The sequence below is a fragment of the Oryza brachyantha genome, chromosome 3, assembly GCF_000231095.2.
Source record: "Oryza brachyantha chromosome 3, ObraRS2, whole genome shotgun sequence".
Classification (NCBI taxonomy): domain Eukaryota; kingdom Viridiplantae; phylum Streptophyta; class Magnoliopsida; order Poales; family Poaceae; genus Oryza; species Oryza brachyantha.
The window spans coordinates 21475694-21498388 of record NC_023165.2 but is presented as its reverse complement, the minus strand read 5'-3'; the positions used below and the strand labels follow the sequence as shown (position 1 = coordinate 21498388).

The 22695-nt window shown below is 42.9% G+C and overlaps 3 protein-coding genes across 3 annotated transcripts; 1 reads left to right on the top strand and 2 right to left on the bottom strand.

Moving 5' to 3' along the window:
- Nucleotides 1–413: 413 nt before the first annotated feature.
- LOC121053827 (trihelix transcription factor ASR3-like) lies at nt 414–1508 on the bottom strand. The gene is made up of 2 exons (XM_040521789.1): nt 932–1508; nt 414–847 (listed from the first exon to the last, which is right to left on the bottom strand). Exons 1-2 carry the CDS (start codon nt 1506–1508, stop codon nt 414–416), a joined length of 1011 nt encoding a protein of 336 aa, XP_040377723.1.
- Nucleotides 1509–10525: 9017 nt separating this feature from the next.
- On the top strand, nt 10526–14775 carry LOC102711056 (switch-associated protein 70-like). The gene is made up of 11 exons (XM_015835601.2): nt 10526–10674; nt 10790–10894; nt 11552–11613; nt 11697–11780; nt 11865–11896; nt 11973–12054; nt 12581–12812; nt 13478–13705; nt 13782–14074; nt 14206–14568; nt 14668–14775. The coding sequence occupies exons 1-10, from the start codon at nt 10651–10653 to the stop codon at nt 14564–14566; spliced, it is 1503 nt and encodes a 500-aa protein (XP_015691087.1). The 5' UTR covers nt 10526–10650; the 3' UTR covers nt 14567–14568; nt 14668–14775.
- Nucleotides 14776–15017: 242 nt separating this feature from the next.
- On the bottom strand, nt 15018–22169 carry LOC102705893 (ARF guanine-nucleotide exchange factor GNOM). The gene is made up of 2 exons (XM_006650324.3): nt 21220–22169; nt 15018–18864 (listed from the first exon to the last, which is right to left on the bottom strand). The coding sequence occupies exons 1-2, from the start codon at nt 21970–21972 to the stop codon at nt 15352–15354; spliced, it is 4266 nt and encodes a 1421-aa protein (XP_006650387.3). The 5' UTR covers nt 21973–22169; the 3' UTR covers nt 15018–15351.
- Between the last annotated feature and the right edge of the window lie 526 nt (nt 22170–22695).

Here is a 22695-nt window from a genome sequence, read left to right as displayed (position 1 = left end):
GAATGAATCGCAGAACAGGACCGAGTGTCGGTAATGTGCACACAACAATTAAATTAAGGAACAGATCGATCAACAAAAGGAAAACAAAGTATTAATCCAACACACATGAACAAAAGCAATTCTAGCTAATTAATCACGGTAGGACACGACACGGCAAGCCGGATCGATCGGAGTACGTGCTTTAGCTAGCTTAGCTGCATATGCATATGCTTGCTACCCTAGCTAGAGCCTGTCAGATTCGATGAAGAGACCAGCTAGCTAGCCACTCACATGCAAAGCTCTAGCCTTGCTTAGCTAGCCCGGCCGGCCGGCCGGACGACGACGACGACTCGTCGCCGAGCAGCAGAGCAGGCAGCAGCCACGCCCATGCATGCATCAACGCATGCGTGCATGCATGGTCTCTGTAGCTGAGCTCACTTGGGCGCGGCGGGGCCCCTGCACTTGGCGGCGAGCGCGAGCATCGAGCCGGCGAGCTGGCTCACGGCGGCGGCGAGCCCGGCCATGCACTGGTCGCCGGCCTCGCGCCGGGCCTGGCGCGCCCGGCCGAGGCGCTCCTCCGCGGCCATCGCCTCCCTGTGCCTGCGGTCCTCCGAGGCCTCGCGGTTCTCCAGCGCCACCGACAGGATCGCCGCGCACCGCCCGATCGCCCCGCCCAGGCCGTCGTCTTCGTCCCCGATGTCGTCGGAGCTCTCGTCGGCGCCATGATCGTAGTCGCTGTCGGGGTGTTCTTGGTGGCTCTGCCTTCCTGGCGCTGGTGGCGTGCTGGCGCTCCCCCCTGGTGGTTGTTTGTCCAGTGACGGCCGCCGCCGCTTCCTCTCCGGCGACCCCGAGCTGCAGTTCGTCGTCTCTGGTTAGGCAAGAAAACAACCGTAAAAATGTCGACCAAGTCCAGCACAGCATAAATGGCGAGACAGAGAGAGAGAGAGAGTACCAAGAGGTCGGGGCAGGAGTTGAGCGAGAGGAGAGGCCTGCATGGCCATGGGGACGTCGGCGAGGCCGGAGCCAGACGACGATGCCGTCAAAAACACGGCGCCTCCGCCCCCGGAGCTCATCCGCCTCTCCACGACCTCGTCCATGGCCTCATATATCTCGCGCAGGAGGTTGGCCGGGAGACCCCTCTCCTTCCGCTCCCCCCTGCCCATCACCCAGTAGCTCTCCGTGCCGCCGCCGGCGCCGGCGCCGCTGAGCTCGTAGGCGCGGACCTTCTTGTAGTCCCGCATGAGGTTATCCCACCGGTCGTTGCACTGGTTCTGGCTGCGCTGGCACCCGCGGCGCCAGCAGTAGTCCTCCACCCACCGCCACCGCGCCAGCCCCTGGTCCGCCGCCGGCCGCCTCCCGTCGTGCACCCTCTTCTTGGCCTCGATCAGGAGCATCGTCTCCGGCAGCGTCCAGTTCCCCCTCCGGTACTCCCTCGCCGCCACCTGCACCATCGCGTCGGCCATGGTGTTCATGGCTTCCCCCTCTTCTTCTTGGCCCAGCAACGCACCGACGGAGCCGCCGGCGTCCATGGCCGTTCCTAGCTAAGCTAAGCTAACTACCGACAGCTCAGGATTCAGGAGGCGCACACAAGCTAGCTAGTAGATATTTGGGAATGGTGATCAATCTCGCATGGTGAGATCGATCTCACCTTCACAAGCACGAGGAGAAGAAGAAGAAGATGCATTGATGCTGTCATCTGCTATAGCTAGCTAGGCGATGCCTTGCAATGCGTGCATGGTCTATATAGTGGAGAGATGTAGTTTAAGCCCTTCAGGATGCACATCTCAGAGACAAGGCATGTTCTATATATCTTTTCCTTTGTATATGGTCTAAATTTTTTACTAAATTATTTTTTTTGGCACTATATAAATAACATAGATTATTGGGTTACATATCCCTCCTTAAGTACGTATGATCAAATTAAATTTGATCCACACATGAAAAAAAAACGAAAACAAGTAATTCAACTGTAAAACAAAATTGATCTTAAATGTTTATGGAGGGGTATACACAACACAATAATCTATGTTTAATGTTGTAATTGCCCTGCTATGACATTTAGCAATCAACATCTTCAAACAGCTGATAGTGGGTTAAATAGGACTGTACTGGTTAATAGCGTCTATATATAGCCAGAGATTTAAGTCTTTGTCTATGTTGCATTATTTTTTCGCCTTTGCTATTACGCAGTTGCCTAAAAATTTTCAATGTGTCAGTCAATTCTTCTATCCGTCGGGTTTGCTTAAAGATGTGTGCATGCTATTGGGTTTGGGCTATTGGATGGAGATCCCAAGATGCACATGAATCGACTGATACAAATAAAATTTTCAAATTTTCAGTCACTTGAGCAATAGGCGGACCCATTTTTTTTAAATACATGCGAAACAATAAAAGCCCACAAATATACTTAAAATAGACTATGTGCCTGTTTGGGGAGCTTCTCCCAGCTGCAACTTTTCCCAAAAGCTGCTTCTGTCAGAAGTTGTCCCAAACGGTATACAGCTTCTGAGAATCTGTAGTTACAACTTCTGGAAAATAAACTAAGAAGCCAGAAGCCGGAGAAACTGAGTTTAGGAGTTTTTCCAGATTCTCAGAAGTTGGCTTCCAAACAGCTTATTCTCAGAATCTAAAGCTCCCCAAACTGACTCTATATAATGGGGTATGCAATCAAAATGAGGGATGCATGATTGCATGGAAGGCAAGAGAGTAATGTTAGTGCACCACTACACAATGATACTTCATGCATGCATAATCAATTAATCCCAGAGTATATAGTAAATGTTAGTAACGGAAAAGAGCAGTGTACTACTGCTAGTAATGACTATGCATGCTTGCATATTAATTTATTAATCACAGGTTATATAGTAAATGTTAGCAAGAAGATACTCGAATGAGAGAGGACATGCATGTGAGAACTGACGAGTAAAAAGCATCGCATCTACTGCTACCTCCGTTTAATAATATAATATGTTTGATTTTTTTTTCAACGTTCGACTATTCGTCTTATTCAAAAATTTAATACAAATATAAAACATGTTAAGTTATGCTTAAATTTTTTTATAATAAAGTAAATCACAAGCATTTTCAATAAGACAAATAATCAAACATTGCAAGAAAAATTTCAAACATAAACGTAAACGGAAGGAGTAGCTGTTTGGTTCTTATGCATTGCCCTTTCTCACCTCCTTTTGCGGGCTTTTTTGACTTATGTGTGGGGTCTATTATGGTTTGACTATCCTGCTCCCTAGATTCCAATGCATATATAAGTTTAAGGTTAAGAAAATAGGGTGAGTGCAAGATACAAGGGGTTGCATGTCGTACGAATGCTTAACTTAATTATCTCTTAAAAAACGATTCTCTTACCAAAAGAAAAAAAAGAGGAAGGGCTAGTTAGTTAGTTAACAACGGCCGGCCCTTTCAAGGACATGATCACCTTAGCAATTAAATTAAGCAATTAACCAGACAGAAGCAGCAATCATTTGGTGAGGCAGTGAGGGGGCCAGCATGATGCATGAGCCAAAGCCCCCATGTTAACACATAAGTGCCATCTTTGGCAATGTGGGAGGATGCCTGCCTGGGTGGCTAAATTAACATGAATCTTGGGGGGAGCAGATGTACCACAGGCCTCAGAGACATCACATGGCCAGTGGTGCCAGAGAAAAAGGAAGAGGCTGGACAAGGAAGAAATTTAGTATGCTAGCTTTTTGGTGCATAGCCTTTATTAACGCGTCGGTACCAACTACCCTAGCATCAACACTCCTAGCATAATGTCTAGCACTCCTAGCATAATGTTTAGGAACGTGGCTCAAGTCGGTGTTAAGATATGTAATTTGAAGGTACGTGGTGTCTATGTACCAATGTCAAGATGATCAGTATCGAGCTGCGATTTGTTTATCTTTGAACTTTTGATTACATAACTCTTATTTATTACGGGAAGTTTGGCGAAACCTATTTCAGAAATAATTCCATATGTTAGGTTTTTTATGCATAGCCTTTATTAAAGTGTTGGTACCAGTTTACCCTACATCAACTCCTAGCATAATGTTTAGAAACGAGTCCGATCGGTGTTAAGATATACTACTCATGTTTCTAAATGTTTGACACCGTTGACTTTTTTTATATACGTTTGATCATTCGTCTTATTTAATTTTTTTAAAATACGTAAAATTATATAAACATAAAAGTATATTTAACAATAAATGAAATAATATAAAAATAATTAATAATTATGTAAATTTTTTAAATAAGACGAATAGTATAAAAATATTAACGACGTCAAACATTTAGGAATATTTAGGAATAGAAGGAGTATGACTATATACCAATGTCAAGATCACCAGGGTCGAGCTGATGTTGTTGTGCGCTAAACCTGAGCACTAGCCTCCAAACAAGTTAGTTGTCACGGTGTAAGGGATGACACCGTTTTGTAATATTATAGAATAATCAGATTGGAAAAGTTATCTGAATATAAGTTAATGCCACTAGCTACTAGAATCCATCTCTTTCTTGACGGCCAAATAACGACATGAGATTTGCAAAAAACCGACAGGGAAATACTCATTCACAAATGATGCGGAAATTGGTAAATGTATTGAGGAACATCGCCAAAGAAATCTTTCGTGGCAGGTCACCGACGGGGAACTATGTTGTGACGGATCGCCGACAGGGATAAACGATAGGAAATTTCCTTCCATTGGACGACTCCTACACTTTATTTGTTGACTTTATAATGTCAGGGAAACACGTTAGGAAAACTGAGGCTGACGTGCTTTAAAGAAAATACCTGTGAGGGAAAAAATCGACCTAGATGTAAAAAATCGTGAGGGAAATATTAACAGGTTTCTGATATTTAATGACCATTGAATTCCATTTTCAAAAGACCAAAATCATGAGATTCATACGCCATAATTAATACTTCATCTGAGTTTTTTTATTTAAAGTCGTTGACTTTTAGATCTAAGTTTGACCTGTCATGCTTAAAATATCTTTAATAATAAATCAAATCATAGAAAATAAGTAATGGTTATCTATTTTTGACTAAGACGAACGATCAAATATAAACTAAAAATCAACCATGTTAAATTAAAAAATGGAGAAAGTATGTATGCCTACACATCGGAGAGGGATGTATTTATATTGCAACATCACACAATAGAAAAGATATTAAATTTAAGTATTTCATAATGAAAAGCTTAATGGTTTCATATACATATATATACACAAACATAAATACGATGGCACTACACGACGTGCAGCGCGTCTCACAGTGCGCTCCACTTTTTTCCGTTTTCACGTTCCATGTTCCCTCCCTTTTCCTTTTTTTTCTTTTTCTCCCTATCCCACTCCCTATTTTTTCTTTTCCCCTACTACCAATAATGTTTTCTCTCTATTAAAGTATTTGCTTGTCAAATAAATTGTAGTTCCCATTAAGCGTGTCACAGGCTAGCCTACTTACACCCTATTCTCATTATGTTCCGTACTCAGTAAATATTTAGTACTTCAAGAATAATATACCATCATATCTCATTTGCACCGGCGCCACCTCGTAAAATATTTACTACTCTCTCCTACTCTCTCCGTACCAAAATAACTTTATTTTTCACTCATGTCACATATATCAATAAAACAAAAAAAAAAGAATACCCTCCGCTTTATCAAATACAATACAATTATACCCTACTTTATCTATTCCCATTGCATTTATGTCTTGATTTTACAAACTCCCATGTTGTGATTACTTAAAAATAAACTTATTTTCCGATAGAGGTAGTATCAAACTTAAATTCCGTGTTCTCTATCCCACATTTATCTAGTAATAAAATTTTTATTTTTATATGTTGGTTGTCACAAAATCACAGCAATGCTTAATAATTTTTTTGGGGAAAATTTCAGTTTGCTCGGAGAATCAAATGATAGTAAAAAAATTTTTGACTCCACAATAATTTTGTGATAGTAATTTTTTTGGCACATCATGTTGGTAATCATTCATGAAAATTCCCAGAGGAGATTGTTTGAAGAATGAAAATCAAGTGGAGCCAAAAGAAATTAAAAAAACACATATGATCATCCTAGTTCAAGACGGCAAGGTGCCAGCGGCGGCTATGGCGTCAGATCGACAAATAGCAGTGGGGTGGAGCGGATCGGTTGATGACAAGGGAGCCCATGATGACCGAGACAAGTCTTGAGATTCGTGTGTAGCTACTCAATAGCTTCTAGCTTGTCTAGTTCGGAGAAAGTATACTAGTAACGATAAGGGTGTGGTGACCATGACGACAGCGCCCCTAGACCTGCATGGCTACGTTGTCACAAATCTGTGGAGGAGGATGGCTAGGCAGCAGAGTAGTGCTCGGGCGTCCCACCATTTTTACTCGATCACCGATGAGGGACGGGGCACCATCGACATGTCTGCCGATATGAGCTCTATCACCAATCCCCACACCCTAGAGCAGTCCCTAGGCACAAGATGTAGCCAATATTGGGTTGCATGGATCTACATGTGGAGAATAAAGCCGTCAGCGCAGTGTCCCCTAGATCTTATCCCCACCACCTCATCGCCGCTTTGCCAACTTGGATCCCCTACAACTGTGTCATTGTGATTACAATCACTGATACTATTCTTCCATAGGCTCATATATCAGTGCCCGTAATGACACTCTCCTCACCATCCACGATGACAGCCTTGTCGTCGCCTCAATGTTGTCTCCAACTCCACACTCAATGCAGATTAGGAAAAAGGAGAGGTATTGGGGAACAAATGGATGAATGTTGTTACGGTACATATGTGTATGTGTGTGTGTGTGTCTATAAGAAAAATAGATACTAATATCGGGTGTAGGTACTCCCCTCATGTTTAAGGTGCAAAAACACCTACATACATATTTCTGCTTTCACCCTGCAGAAATTACAGACACCGTTAAATTGCATATGAGTGATGCAACTATTTGTGGTGTCTATAATTTCTATTGCATGAGAGCAGCAACATGAATGGAGATGTTTCTGCACCTTAAACATGAATGGAGTAACTACACCCGATGGTAGGATATAGACTTCCTATACGTATGTACACTCATATTATTAGAACATTTGTAGTGCTCCAATATGACGAGTGATTATAGCTCGTCACCTAGGAGTCACGCCCGCATGGAGGAGAGAGGGTATGAGGCCAAGTGTTTTCATGGGGATCCTTATGCCTTTTGCGAGGCACAAATGTTCTCGATAGAGAATACACGAAGGCATGGTCCCCTCCCCTCTTTTATTCAATTGTGTGGTAGAGATACCTAGAGTGACAACAATGGCAAGCAACAAGATGGCGTCAGTATCGAACGAGCAAACTCAGTGGTGGTGGTGGTAGATGAAGAAGCTGAAGCACTCTTGATCCATCACCGGGAGGCAAGGGCCAGCCGGATCTAGAGGAGCTACAAAACCAGAGCCAAGATCCGCAACAACAGTTATGCCCACCTCCACATCCACCTTTGTCGAAGTAGCAGTATCCGTGCTGATGCTCATTGTCGCATCCCATCTCTATCAAACCAGCAACAGCCGTAGGCGTTCCCACCTTCATCATTGTCATCGGTCTCCCAAATGTGCATTATGCATGAGAGTGAGCTTGTGCGGCCAGATCCGATGAGCCAACGGGAGGAGGGAGGGGCACCGATACCAAGTGGCTCAGATCTAGAGCAAGAAGAGGGGTAGCAATCGGGAAAGAGTAGAGTAGGTTGCGGACTTGTGGTTAGTGGAGAAGAAGAGGACGGTAGTGCATTGGCTACAACTCATGGCAGTAGTGGAGCTTGAGGATGAAGGAGAGGTGGCGGCTAAGGTAGGAGGCCGGAGGGAGTAGAGGCGGCGGAGACCGAAAGATGGTTGTGCCAAACCGCCGACTATGGGGTGAATGATAGATGACTGAGGATCGCCGTGTCTGGTGGAGAATTTTACCAATTTGGGGTGGCTGTAATTAGTTTCTTGTTTTTGAGGTTTTGGGCATAAAATCTTGAACTTACATGTAAATTCAGAAAAGTTTAAAAGCAAAATACAAAATAGAAATGGCTAAGAGCATCCCCAGGAGATCATTCATATTTGGTCATCTAAAAAAGATTATCATTCATATCTATTTCCACTCCAACAAATCATCTATATTGCATCATCCATATGACATCCTCCTATGTTTTAGTATTATTTTTCAACTAAACTTACATTTGTATTATTAAGGGATATTTTGAACGAATAAATTTTAATGATGTTATTTATTGCGATGATAATTAGAAATAGATATATATTAATGGATATATGTTTAATTGTTAATTTTGTAATTAATATATATGAATTGAGTGAAGAAATTTTTTTTGTGTATTCAATGGCTACATTTCCGCCAACTCTGTAGCTCATTCAAATTGTCCAATGGCTACCTCATGCAATGTAAAGTTTAGCTCTATATATACACCATATTGATTGCTATTTGTTTGTCCAATATTGCTTGCTATCTTTTTCCATCACTCAATGAGCTTCATTTTAAGACATTTCCTATTGGATGAATCATCATCATCGGACGATGAAATCATCATTGCTGCAGCAATAATCACGCAAGATGAATATGAGCAGTCGAATGCTCCATGGCAAGGTGGTTCTGTTCCTGGTCGTTAAGGTGTTCGTCGTAATCGTCAAGCCGACCATGATATATTGCAACACGACTACTTCTCATAGCATCCTAAGTACGACACAGTCTTATTTCGGCAAAGGTTTGCAATTTAATTTAATATTTTGGTGAATCCCGTTATTTTCACCCCTTATATTAATTCACAGATTTTTGCACATGTTTAGAATGAGCCGCCCTATTTTCGTGCGCATAGTTAATGATGTGGCAACCCATGATAATTATTTTGTCGAAAAAAGAAATGATGTCGGTGCTTTGGGTCTATCACCATTGCAAAAAATTACCGTTGCACTTAGAATGATAACCAATGGAGTTGCAGTCGACACTTAAGATGAATATCTATAAATTGCAGATAGTACCACCATAGAGAGTCTAAAAAGGTTTGTGAGAGCCATTGTTGAGCTTTTTGGAGACGCAAATTTGTGTTATCCAACTAGTGCTGACACTACTTAGTTACTTGCACTTGGAGAGTAGAGAGGTTTTCCTGAAATGCTAAGATCCATAGATTGCATGTATTCGGAGTGGAAAAATTGTCCTTCAGCATGGCAAGACATGTATAAAAGAAAATCAAGCAAGCACCACTATAGTTTTGGAAGCCATTGTTGCTTCAAAAGATCTTTGGATTTGGCATGCATTTTTTGTTTGTCGGGATCTCACAATGATTAATGTTTTTCATCATTTCCATCTCTTTTCAACGCTAGTTGAAAGACAGGTTGGCAAGTGAATTATGAAATGAATGGCCACAACTACATAGTGGGTTATTACCTTGCAGATCGTATTTATCCCTCATGGGCAACTTTTGTGAAGACAATATCATAATCGCAAGGTAATAAGAATAAACACTGTACTAGAAATATTTACATAGAAATAGAATAAACATCCTCTAAAATTTGATGTTTCACAACCAAACTGAAAAGCAAAACCACACAAGAGTACAAAACAATACTAAAAATCCTTCAGAAAAATAATAGAACCCCACCCCAAATTTCACTCTTAGTTTGAATTTCCCACTTATAAATTGATTTGTTACAAATAGCTCCCTCCTAATTTTTGGTTTGAAATTGCCCTCTATCGTGGTCACTCATGTACTTTTGTGGCTAAGTATATCCATGATCTCATATGGTTTTTAATAATAAACTAATTGAACCCGTAGAAATCGATGTAGGACAAGTTAGGTTAGTGGGTTGAACGAGTTATACGTTTTGTGTTTCTCGACAATAATAAAGATGAGCAAACTAGCAATGGACTCCCATGTTTATTGTTGATGATCTTGTCATAAGTGAGCTAAACAAGCCCTATTCTAGCATTGGTATGTCAATGAAGGTGATATTATCTTGATGTCATAGCTTAATACCTGCTCCACGAGTCTAAGTGCGCTTGTGGACATGATTGTCGATCGCAAGCATTGAACATGAGCATAATGAGTATGCGACAACATGGATGGAGCTCGCTTACCCGAACATCACTATGAGAGCACCTCCGTGCATATGATAGCCACATCCAGCTCCTACAAAAGCAAGAACGACAACTGCCTATTAAAATCGACCGATGTAGCATATTCTATTAGGTTACCCATTAAATTAGCCTATAAAAGAATTCGTGGACCAACCTACTTACCCACTAGGCTTCGTAACCATGGACCATGAAATACACTAGGTCAAAACCAAAATAAACTAAAAGAGATCATGAGGAGTCTCAAACTAACAGTAACATTTGAGCGATTTTCTTTTTGCAATCTTCAATAATCCTTTCACTGTCCAAAACGTACCCCTGCAAACCAAGCAGCCACCAGTCACTGACAGCCGTGGCAGCAGAGGCGGGCCCACTCTATATGACCAACACAGCTCGCGGGTAGCCTCGGGCAGCGTAGCGGAAAAGCATTTCCGGAACCGAACTTTTTTTTTTCCACCGATCTGAACTGGACACCACCCCCCACCGCCACCGCCACCGGCCGGCCGGTCGTCGCGCGCCGCCCCCCCTCCACCACCTACCCGCCTCGTCGCCGTCAGTCTCCGCCCCTCGCCATGGCGACCAACGGCAGCTCCCCGGTACGAGCCCGCGCCCCTCGGCCCTTCCGTTTCTGGGAGTTTCTTTTTTTTTTTCTCTCTCCTGATTTTCCGGTGATTCTTGTGATGACTTTTTGGAGGGGGCTTTTGTTCGCAGAGGGCGAGGGACACTGAGAGCTGCCTGGAGAAGGTGAAGCGGCAGCTCTCGTCGGGGTCCGGGAGGTACCTGCTGCAGGGGCCCCTGCTGAAGCGATCTGAGACGGTATTGTGGTGCTTCTTGTTCTCTCTACCTCTCGCTGGTCGTATTGTGGGATGATGGATTCTATGGGGGTTTATTAGGCGCGTTTTGTGCTAGGCTTTGGTCTAATGAGGTCTTGGTGTTGAAAGGTGCGATTTTGATTCTGATTGTGGTGTGAATATCAGCAACTTTGATGTATGGTTGGAGCTTGGAAGTAGAAAATTATGGTTCTGAGTATATGTGTGCTCAGCCTTTCTGTTTGTTTCTTTTTTGTAGTATAATTTTGTTTGGATAATAGGTAGTATATGAGATTTGGTGAGTGGCAGCTAGGGGTATCGCATTGACCTGTGTCGGTGGCGTCGCTCGAGTACCTGTGTTGTGGCATTTGCCTCTAAGTAGTCTCGTAGAGAGAAAGGGGGAAGCCAGGTGAATCTTATCCCAATGCTACAAGGATCTTTTCTTGACTTAAATGCAATTCATTGGGTGCCTGCCATTCATATATTGCTGTGCTGCGTGCATGTACTCGCTACTGACCAAGCAAATACAACCTAGTAATTCGATTAGGACCTTTTTTGTTCAAATAAAATGCAATCAATGGAAACTATAAGCATAGTTTTTGTTGAAATCTGAAAATTATTCTAGCAATTTAACTTTTTTATTATTATTTCTTTTTCCATACAGTTGAGGAAATGGAATGAGAGATGGGTAATATTAGACCCAACTTCAGGGAAGATGGAATACAAGTATGTGGAATTTTTAAATTTTTGTGAATTAGATTCCTGCAGTTCTGCTATTATCTTGTTATTCATTTTTGTCCCTGTTTCAGAATTCGTAGAAATGAAACTGCAATTAAGGGAACCATTCTATTTGATGCTTCAAGCACCATTACTTTGTCTCCTGTTAATTTCCAGTAAGATTACCCCCTATATATATATTTTCTTGGTATGGTCTTTCGAATTTGAACGGTATATAACCGCTGCTCATTTTTTTGCAGAGGGATGCCAAAGTATGAGAACTGCTGTTTCTGTATCCTATGTACTTGCTTAATTTCTTCTTAAGAAGTGTATATGCTTTAGTTATAGTGTTCCTTGACTTCAGATAGACATCGGAACTCCTCAGAAAAAGGATTACTTTCTTTGTGCTGAAACTCCTGGTGCTGCAAAGGCTTGGGTCTCTACACTGCAGTAAGCTTTCTGGTCCATGACTTGTCAAATGTCATTATACTTCCAGATTAGGGATAATTATCAGGTATATATAAAATGAAACCAGATATTTACACTCCTCAACTATCAAATCTGGCAAAAATGCTTTCCTAAGGGCAATGATGATGTTTTCATTATATTGATATATAAATAGTTCATGTTTTTTCACTTTTATGGCACCTAACTAGCAAGAAATGTACATATTAGTTAAATGTAAGTTAAAAACATATATTCAGATGCCAAAATCATGAATAACACTATTGAGAATCAAGTTGTATGTTGACCAGTTTTGATAGCTGAGGGGCGTCATATGGACTTAAAGATTAATGCCTGCTTTCAGTCATTTATAAATGTATCTATATAATTATGGGAATGTATAACACAAGCCCTAAACATTACGGAAAACACACATAGTCCAATATGAACCGCCCAATCAATGCGAATATTTTTTTTCTCCATAAAGGTGGAAGTAGGAGAATCTTGGGCTGATGTTGTCTATTTTAAACAGTGCAACACAATTAGTACTACGAGCACATAAAGAAGCAGTAAATTCTTTGGCTGGGAATGGCTCTCCTGCTACATTGGGCACAGTTGCTACAGCAGTTGCTAATGCCAACGCAACTGCTTTGGAGGCTACCAAGGAGATAGAGGCAGCAATGAAAGTTTCAATGAGGGCAGCTCTTGGGTTGGGGACAAACAATTCTACAGAGGGTCAACTTGATGATCTAACTATCATGAAGGTATGTATTCATTTCTCAGTGAAGATGGATTCTTTCATCTATGTTCTTGTTTCATATTGTAACCGGCGGTTCTCTGTCCACAAGCAAGTTTCTAGCATTACTCACTGAGAGGGGTGTTGAGTTCTAGATAATCATTACTTTGCTGCTTCCAAATATTTGTTGTAACGAGACTAGTATTTTATTGGCTTTAAATTGCATGGTATCCCTCTGTACCTATGAAGCAAACTACACTCTAGTATCCACACGTGTTGATTTCATACATGGCATCGTGAACTGCAATATTACTGCAAGCTTTACATCGCTGCTGTCAATCTGAATTAGTGATGTATATTAGACTTGTTTCCTCAGGCCAGACTTCTAGATGCCTAGATAGATAGATTCTCAAATCTCAATAAACTCACAGCAAATTCATGCTAGAAGTACAGAACAAGCCTGGTGTAATATATAGCTGATATTTGACTTTTCTTGGGAGCCTGAAAGTTGTTGTAGAACGCACAGATTTGTGTGGTTTTGAACATTGATTTCCGAATTTTTTAGATGGTTACATCTTTGCGCGGTAGGTTTCAATTCTTTTCATGCATGTGCTGCTAGGTATGTGATTGGGTATCCTTGATTTGATTTCTGAATATTGTTTTATCATTTTTCTACTTGTTAATATTCCTCAGGAGACTCTTCGGGTGAAAGATGAGGAGTTGCAGAACTTGGCCAAGGATATTCGTGCCCGGGATGCTACAATTAAGGAAATAGCAGATAAGCTAACAGAAACTGCAGAGGCTGCAGAAGCTGCTGCTTCTGCAGCTCATACGATGGATGAACAGAGAAGAGTTCTATGTTCAGAGATTGAACGCCTAAGGCAAGCAATGGAAAGACAAATGGAACAATCGATGCTTAAGGTAGATCCTTATGTTTTCTATCTGAATATTGAGTGCTCTGAATTCTGACACTCCAAATTGTTTATGGATATTACAGCTAAGACAATCTGAAGAAAAGGTAATTAGCTTGAGCAAAGAGAAGGATCAATTGCTGAAGGAAAGAGATGCTGCACTTCAGGAGGCTCATATGTGGCGCACGGAGCTAGGGAAAGCTAGAGAGCAAGCAGTAATACAAGAAGCAACTATTGCCAGAGCAGATGAGAAGGTAAGGGTGTCTGAAGCAGATGCTGCAGCTCGGATAAAGGAAGCTGCTGAAAGGTTACATGCTGTTGAGAAAGAAAAAGAGGACCTTCTATCCCTTGTTGGCATTCTTCAATCACAAGTCCAGAGGTTTGTCATTTTTATTGTCTTTTACATGAACTGAGTAAAAAAAAATAACATATAAAAGTTTGGATGCATCTGTTTGTCATGAGTTCTGCATTCTGACATTGATTAGCCTAAACACGAACTTACTGATGCAGAGAGCAAAGCAGCACAAAGCTGGTATGCGAAGAGAGAACTGAATCGTGCTCCGGTGCCGACGACTCCCCTCCCTTGACAAAACACGTTGATGCGTCAGATGATGATGTTGACAAAGCTTGTGTAAGCGACTCGAGATCAGTCCTGGTCTCCAATGATAACACTGAAGTCCAGCTCGCAGTTGATGGGGTGGACATACGCCCTATTGGCGATGCGGAATGGGGTAGTTTCCAGCAGTCGGAAGCATTGATCGCCGATGTGCGGGAGGTCTCCCCGGAATCAGAAGGCGGCAGCTTGGATATTCCTGTGGTCAACCCCCCACCAGTGAGTGATCATATCCAGGGGGGTGCAACTCACCCTTGAAGGTATGAAGTTCTACCTGTCATATAATACTTTCTGGGATTGTTGTGATTATTGAGGAAAACTGACTGGGATTTGAATCCTTTTGAGAATTGCTTCGGCAGGAGTTTGCAGCGGTGCCTGGTTGTATGTCCATTGTATTTAAAACCATACGACTCAAATAAAAGATAGCTGTGGTCGTTTGTGTGTAAATTATTGGTTCAAGATTTGAATTCTGACTTCATTACTTCAATGCATGAAGTTACTTTCTCCCGTCATAAATATTTGATGTTTCAGGAAATATTCAATTGAACTTTTGAAAGTTTTAACTATTTTTATGATATTATGGCAACTATGTCAAATCTAACAAGCTTACAATATTATAAAAATATTGATCTTATAAGAAACCGTTATTGATCGATGCTGTAAAATTTTGATCATTTCCAATCCTTGATGTTAAATATTCATGATCAGAGAGAAGAACCGTTTTGACATCAGATTAAATTCATAAACAGGCATGCCACAGATTAGCTGTGAGAATGTGAGATCTTGTCAACTTGCTGTCGCGGTTACCCTTTACACAGAATATCAGCAATTCCGAACACAGGACTGTAAAAAGGTCTGTGAGCTCGCCAGAACAAACGCATACTACAAAACTTACACAAAGATCAACTTACAGTGGGGCATGCAATGCAATTACAATATCAAAACCTTACGTCTCAATGGACAGGAAAACAAGCAGTGGCAACCTAGTATAGTAACACAGCTATGCTTGCAACCGAACAACCAGCCAAACACCTGAACTTCTTCTAGTCCCTGGACTCGACGCCGTTGGGTCCTCTCGGGCTGCCGGCAGTGGTGTGCTGCTCATACTCCTGACTCGGGAAAACATCAGACTGCAAACTCGTCGAGATGTTATTCGCATGAAGCCATGTCAACTCCCACAAGCTATCACCCCCAATGGTGCTCCTCTTTGCGAGGATCCCCCTGTTCTTCATCGCAACCAGAATGTTCTTGAGCAGCTCCGGGATCAGTTCTTGCAGCTTGTCGCTGCGCTTGCCACGAACCTTGATTTTGATGTACTTCTCCATCCGGCTGAGGACGCCCAGCCACAACTTGCAGAAGCTGCTTAGCCCAAAAAGATCTGGCAGTAGTTGCAGATAGACTTTTGCGACTAGTTTGATAGCAAGCACAAGAGATCCTTCCATGTTCCTGTAGTCCTTTTGCGAGTGATTTTGGCTGATCTCTAGCAAGTCATCAAGCAGCGCAAATATGACGAGATCAAAAGCATGTGACCATGTGGAGCTCTGGAGGCATACCCCTTCTGTTGCCGTTAGGCATCGCTGAAGTGAAGTTAATGCGTGGTTTCTCACCTCCTCTCTCTGATCCAAACTCAACTTCTTCAGTGCTTGCAACAGCTTGAGCCACATCTCCCTGATTGCTTCCGACCCCTTGTCAGCTTCCTCACCTGTTCCTTTTGTCTCCTGTGACCATCGGGCAAGACTACTGGCAGAATCAGCCATCAGATCCAGAGCACGAATGGATCTATCAATTAGACCAACCCTGGATTCAGCAAACTGCCGTGATGCTTCAATGCAGAAGGCATAATTCGATAGGGAAAGGTGAGCACCCTCGGACATGATGTACATGATAGCCTCAAAGCCTACTTCTGAAGCATCAGGGTGTCGAGCTGTTATGGAGAGCAGTAATACTACAGTCCTCCAGCCCATTTGTGATTTTATGTGTCCAGCATTTGCTTTAACAAGGCGCGCAACCTCCTGTGTGATATTCTCACAGTATGCATCAGCTACACGCGCATCCAGCTTGAGAACTAATTGCAATGACCTCAGCAGCTCATCAGCAAGGTTCTCTTTATATGGTAATAACCTCTGGCATATCCGCAGAAGTCCAAAAATAGCTTTCTCCACAAGAGCACATGGCATAACTGTGGACTGGACTATGTTGGCAATATGCTCATAAACTCCTTGCCAGAGAAGCACAATTCGGTCTCGATTGTTAAGAGTAATGGCGATCAGCAGTTCCAGGCAGAATACTGCTGTGTCCTCATCATCTGGCGAGCTGGCAACCTTTTGAGGTCGTCCTGCAGCCCAAATCAGTGCCCTAGCAAGTTGTAATAGTGAATCAGGTTGCAGAAATTTGCTCTCTGTAAATATACTGTCTATGCGGCATTTCTGAATCGTCTGTAGAGTCCTCTGATGGGCAGCAAGTTGCTGCTCAGTTGGCTGTGATCTTGGTTCTTCGCTGTCAAGCGAGAGCAGCTGACTAAATCTCCCCATAAGTCCAGAGGATTTCCGAGGCGTACCAATAACTGGAATATGAGATGTTGAAATTGAGCTAGGAGTAGGCTTTCCTTGGACAGTTTCAGCAGAAACTTCAGAATCATCAGCTGCATCACTAGCAACACGGGCCGGAAGAAGACCTAACTTATGCAGCCTCAAGATGCAATCCAAGACATTTCTCCAACCAGTACGTATGTAGTCCCCATATCTATTAGCTATGGTAAACAATGTCTCAGTTGCCAATCTGGCCTTTAGGTCATCCCCAAAGGCAGTAACTGGTTCCTCAACCAAAGAGGTGTTCAAAAGAGTGGTGAATTTGCAGAGAGAAACAACAAGATCATCCAATACATCTTCAAGATGATGAAATGCCGAGATCTTTGCAACACCCAAGAAGCCATCCACACAGGCCAACAGAACTTCTTCATGTTCCGAATGATCAAACACCACTGCAATGGCAGCAATAGTAGGACCAGACATGATAGCAAACATATCATGATCAAGAAAGGGCTGAGAATCACCAACTATATACAGGGATGTTGACTTTGACTTCCGCATTAAATCTATCCAGCGGCTGGGCGACATTTCAAAATATCCCATGCCCTGTTCTGGAGTGGTCTTAATCTCATTTCGGCATATGGAATGGTATAGTTCAGAAAGCATCTCACGTGGAAGGTCACTACCCCCATTTATGTTCCTGTTGTTCTTGATGAAGTCCTCCTCAGTCATCTTCTTCTTCACCTGCATGTTGTGCTGATCAGTGTTCAGCATTATAATTGAGTAAGCCAGTAGTAAAGCAGTGTCCTTATTAGCAAAAGCCTGTGGGGACTGCTCATAGTATCTATCTGAGAAAGCCTCGAGAACCCTCTGTATCTTCTGAGATTCTCCAGGCAGGCGAAATGTCTCCAAAAATAATCTCAGAGCTGTATCCAGGTTCATTTCCTGGAAGTCAAAGGTCTGAGCAAACTCGTGAAGCACCTGAACACAAAACTCATCATGATTGCCTAGAAAGTCTCCTACAAGATTCTTGTCCAAACCAGCTGTGTAGCGGAAAAAACAAGCCACACTTTGGGGATCAAGCTTCTCAGGCAACAAATGAGTGCCTTGAAGAAATTCCAGACCTTTCTTTGGGTCTCTGTTGAAGTGATCAGCACCAATCATCAGTCTTCTTTTTACATACTTTCTTTGACGGACAAACTTCACCCAATGCTGAGGATCTAAAAAATTCTCACACTTAACGGTCCAGAAGGGAGTGTATTCATCAAGTTCCACAGGCAGGAGCTCAGGGCGTGAAGTCACATTTCCAATCCGATCAGCCATTCCCTGGATCACAGAGATCAGACCTTCCAGAGCAAGAATGTGCATGGAAGACAATGGGCAGTTAATAGGAAATGCACTCTTTGATAGAAGATTTGCAAGTTCCTCAAACACATTCCTGCAGGTTATGTCACAGTCCAGATTGGCATACATCTCCACCATGAAATTCTTCTGTCGACAAAAGTCTACAAGAGCTTCCATTGCAACCTCCTGCTGATGATATGTTGCTCCAAATCGGGGTTGTGCAAGCCTTAGGATTATACAAGAAAAGAATGCCTCAAGCTGCAATTTGAGCTCAGTCCGGAGATGATGATAAAGATTTAGCACAATGCTGCACACCATTGAAAGGATAAGTGGGCTCATGGACAACCCAAACTGCATTAGGTTTCGGAAAAGCTCATCTTGCACTAATGACAGCAGTCTTGGATGCTTCCGAATTGAAGAACCACCAAGTTCGATTGCTGAATTAATCAACTTCAGAGCAAACAATGGCAGATCTTCATCAACTCCAATTTGGTCAACAACATTGAGGAGAGAGCAGAGGAAATGAAAAATCTCCACCATGCATGGGATCCCATAAGGCTCCACAACAATGCCACTGCCATCTGCAGAATTCTCGTCAGATGCAACTGCCTCAGATGCATAGCTCCCATTGCCATTTTCCATTTGTCCAATCCCAAAAGGATGGTTCTTATCCATGCCACCCATCTGCACAAAGTAGCATACAAAAGTCACTTGGTAAAGCTGTGCCATGTTGCAAACAAGATAGCATATGCATGCGATGCTTCACAACGTACATGATAGAGAAATCAATGCATATGTGTTTTTCAAACTTCTAGTGACCCTTTCAGGACTAATTTTTATTTCACCTGGTCATAACTTGAGATGAATTCATTAATACAGAATTAGCCAGTTTTTTCACCTTATTATAAATCCAAACACACGATTTTCTGAAGGCTTTTCTGTCTACTTTTAATCACTACATATCTTTAATGTTGACAACGTTCTAGACAGGCATTTACTAAAACAGTTGATAGACACTAGAAAAGGCTACCTTTACAACTTTATTTTTCTCACCACAAGCCTCAACAAAGGACTTGGCAATGGAGCGTGCAAGATACAGAAAAAGATGCGATAACCAGAAATGTCCAAGCAAAACCATTTATGTTGAGCATATGGTGGTGTCACTGAGGTTGTAAAAATGTTGGTCATAAATTCAAGGCCCCTGTGATTATGGTATTGGATCACCATGTCTTCAATGATAAATTAAAACAACCTCTTGTGACCAGGGATAAGAAAAAAGCCCAGCAGAAAGTAATTATTCCAACCAGATTTTAGAATAATATAATGGATTCAGGGTCTAGAGTCAAACTAGTGTTCACATATGGAGTCAGTTCTAAAACAAAGTTGAAACAACAAAATTTGGTTTGTCAAGTACTTTAGCATTCCACCATGCACATGTCTGTTTGTGCACATCAAGTGCGTCCCTTCAGAGAAGAGTAGAAAATCTATTGTGAGAAAAAACTACTACCTCCTTATTTAACATATGACGTTTAGGACAAGCTAATTAGGCAAAAAGATAGCTTAATTAGCGTGTCTTAAATGTCATATATTAGAGGGAATACAGAGGTAGTACTTCCGGTGAGGTAGTGAACATCTCTAATTCTCTTTATGGAGTTAGGTTTATCCCTATGACCTCACATCCCTCTCAATATCTACTGATTCCAATCAGTCACATGCTGCATGCAAAAAAAAATGTAGATAATTTGCTGGGAACTTAGACTGTTCAGATATTGTTTCTGAGTAGGTTTGCAACCTTTCCATGCTCAAACAGAATAAGGATTGTTGAAAGCCAATAGCAGAATAGTGACTAAAATCGAAGGACAAACATGCACATAGCAGACCTCAGCAACAACACTGTGTGTCACATAAAACCAAACCGCACTTGCACCAAAGTTTTGAGGTATTGAAACTTAAATGGAGAAAAAGGAATCTAACAACTGAATACTGGAAAAAAAAAAGCTGCTGATGTTTATCAAAGTAACAATCATGCACATAGTACTGGTTTCAAAACATCAATAACCTCAGCTTGAACGGGACCAAACTGAATACTGGGAAAACATTGCATATCCACTTTTTTGAAAACCATGATGTATATTTGCTAAAACCAATTGAAACTTAAATGGAGAAAAAGGAATCTAACAACTGAATACTGGAAAAAAAAAAGCTGCTGATGTTTATCAAAGTAACAATCATGCACATAGTACTGGTTTCAAAACATCAATAACCTCAGCTTGAACGGGACCAAACTGAATACTGGGAAAACATTGCATATCCACTTTTTTGAAAACCATGATGTATATTTGCTAAAACCAATTGAGGATGAATTGAACAGAAGATGTTGGTGCACTGAAAAAGAAACATGATTTTTTTTTTCTGAGTTCCAAGAGAATATAATAAACTAATAAATCAACCACATGCAGATAATGTTATCAGATTCAACACATTTGCACATTCTATTTTGCAACATGCAGGGGAAAGGAAAACTTCCACTGCTTATAAAACCTACTAAACATGTCATACTGATAGTCATTAGCATAAAGTGAGGTTCATTTAATTTGAACATAATTCTTGGCACATGTATCAGCTTTTATACATCAAAAGAGTGTTCCAGTGTTTGACACAAACTTCAAAGAAACTTTTTTATCTTCTACCAGACTTTGAACCAAAATGGTAAGTTCTTCTTTGGATTGGAGGAATTGAATTAAATCCTATCAAAATTCTGTAAAGTTCATATGTTCCAAAGAAGCCCTAAAGCTCAAATATTCAGTTCAGCACATTGCTGAACAGGTAACATGGCTGCTTAAGTAACAATAGGTATAAATTCTTGTGTCTATCTCTGAGGAGTTCATGGGTACTGGGTACAACACAAAAGATCAACGGAAACACATGCATCTACTCTTTCCATGAATGTCATTAGCTGATTGTTGTTGTAATGTTCATAAACGTAATGGATAATGGCGTGACTAGTAGCTATTAATAGCAAAGTAAAATTGACCATACCTCTGGTTTAACGGAACCATCACCTCCATCGCCATTACCTATCTGTGGTAGGCGGGCAAAGACACATCGGATGATCTCGTGCATAGCGTGCCGCGAGAATCGCTGCAGGAGCTCACCCTTGGCGCCTGCCTGATGGACAACACGGAAGCACGTGTTGACGGCAGTGCAGACGTGCTGGTCACCGAGGGCAGGGGCTGCAGGGGCGCGCAGGCAGGCGAGCAGAGCCTGCAGCATCCGCATCAGCACGGCCTCCTCGGCGGCGGCCTCGGCCCCGGCCTCGAACCGGCAGCTGGCGACGGCGTCCACGACCTCCCGCAGCGCGGCGCCCGGGAGGGAGGGCCCCATGAGCGCCATGACCTCGTGGAGCGCGGCGAGCGAGGCCGAGGTGACGGCGGCGCCGGCGTCCTCGGAGCGGACGGCGTCGAGGAAGGGCCTCAGCACGGCGGCGGGGAGCGCGGGCGAGGCCGCAGCGGCGGCGGCGGCGGGGGAGAAGACGAGGCGGCGCAGCGCCTTGAGGGAGGAGACGAGCGGGTGGTCCGCCGCGGCGTCGTCGGCCGCGGCGCGCGGGTGGCGCAGGCTGCGGCGCATGACGGCCAGCACGGCGCTGGCCTCCGCGGAGATCGCGCAGGCGAGCCCCGCGGCGGGGTCGCCGCCATCCCCACCACCACCTGCAGCCGCGGAGGGCGAGGAATGAGGTGGCTCCTCCGCGATGGGGTCGATCCCGGCGGCCCCGGGCATCCTGGGCCGCCCCATTCCGCGTGCTCCGGGCGGGCTAGGCTAGGCTAGGCGCCGCCGCGGCATACCGGATCTGGGAGGCGGATCGGCCGAGGAGGGGGGAGCGGGGGAGTGGGAGTTCGTGCCCGCCCCGTCGTGCGGTGCGTGGCCGCCTTTTTCCTCGTGCCCCGCTTTAATTTTTTCCGCCGTGAGCCGGGCCGCGCCGCGCCGTGCGGGAGTTGCCGCTGCTGCTTGGGGAAGGAAGGAAAGGAGAAGTGCCGGCTGCGTGCGAGGGGTTGGGCGAATCGCGATGGACTTTTGGGAGGGGGCGTCAAAGCCGTCAGTTGGGGCCTTGGTGGTGGCAAACTGTGGCAGGATTTTTTTTATTTGTATATATTATTTTTAAAATATATATTTTTAGTTTAAAATTTGAATATATATCGCAATGCTCTCTAGTATTTTTAAAAATAATCTCTGCTAATGATCATGATATTCGACGTGACATTTAGAGGGTTATCAATATCAACCATGGTTTTTTTGCAGTTGGTTGTCTTGCCACCCTCTCAAAGGAAATTTTGAGCAAACCTAGCATATCTTCTGTCCTATTATCTATTTTGAAGAATACAGATGATATGGAAAAAAATAGGTTCAAACAGGTCATCTATCTCATCATATGAAAATAGAGCATCATCCATATTGAAGAAAAACTTCAAATATGGATGTTCACTCTTCTCCCTACATATCTTAACATCCAATCATAAA

Bases quoted from the DNA above. Each gene is read 5' to 3' on its own strand.
- LOC121053827 (XM_040521789.1), bottom strand. From the start codon at position 1,508: ATGGACGCCGGCGGCTCCGTCGGTGCGTTGCTGGGCCAAGAAGAAGAG. The intron at 848-931 runs GTACTCTCTCTC...TTGCCTAACCAG, and splicing joins ACTCCTGCCCCGACCTCTTG to AGACGACGAACTGCAGCTCG.
- LOC102711056 (XM_015835601.2), top strand. From the start codon at position 10,651: ATGGCGACCAACGGCAGCTCCCCG. The intron at 11,614-11,696 runs GTATGTGGAATT...TCCCTGTTTCAG, and splicing joins TCAGGGAAGATGGAATACAA to AATTCGTAGAAATGAAACTG. The intron at 13,706-13,781 runs GTAGATCCTTAT...TGGATATTACAG, and splicing joins TGGAACAATCGATGCTTAAG to CTAAGACAATCTGAAGAAAA.
- LOC102705893 (XM_006650324.3), bottom strand. From the start codon at position 21,972: ATGGGGCGGCCCAGGATGCCCGGGGCCGCCGGGATCGACCCCATCGCG. The intron at 18,865-21,219 runs GTATGGTCAATT...TACTTTGTGCAG, and splicing joins ATGGTTCCGTTAAACCAGAG to ATGGGTGGCATGGATAAGAA.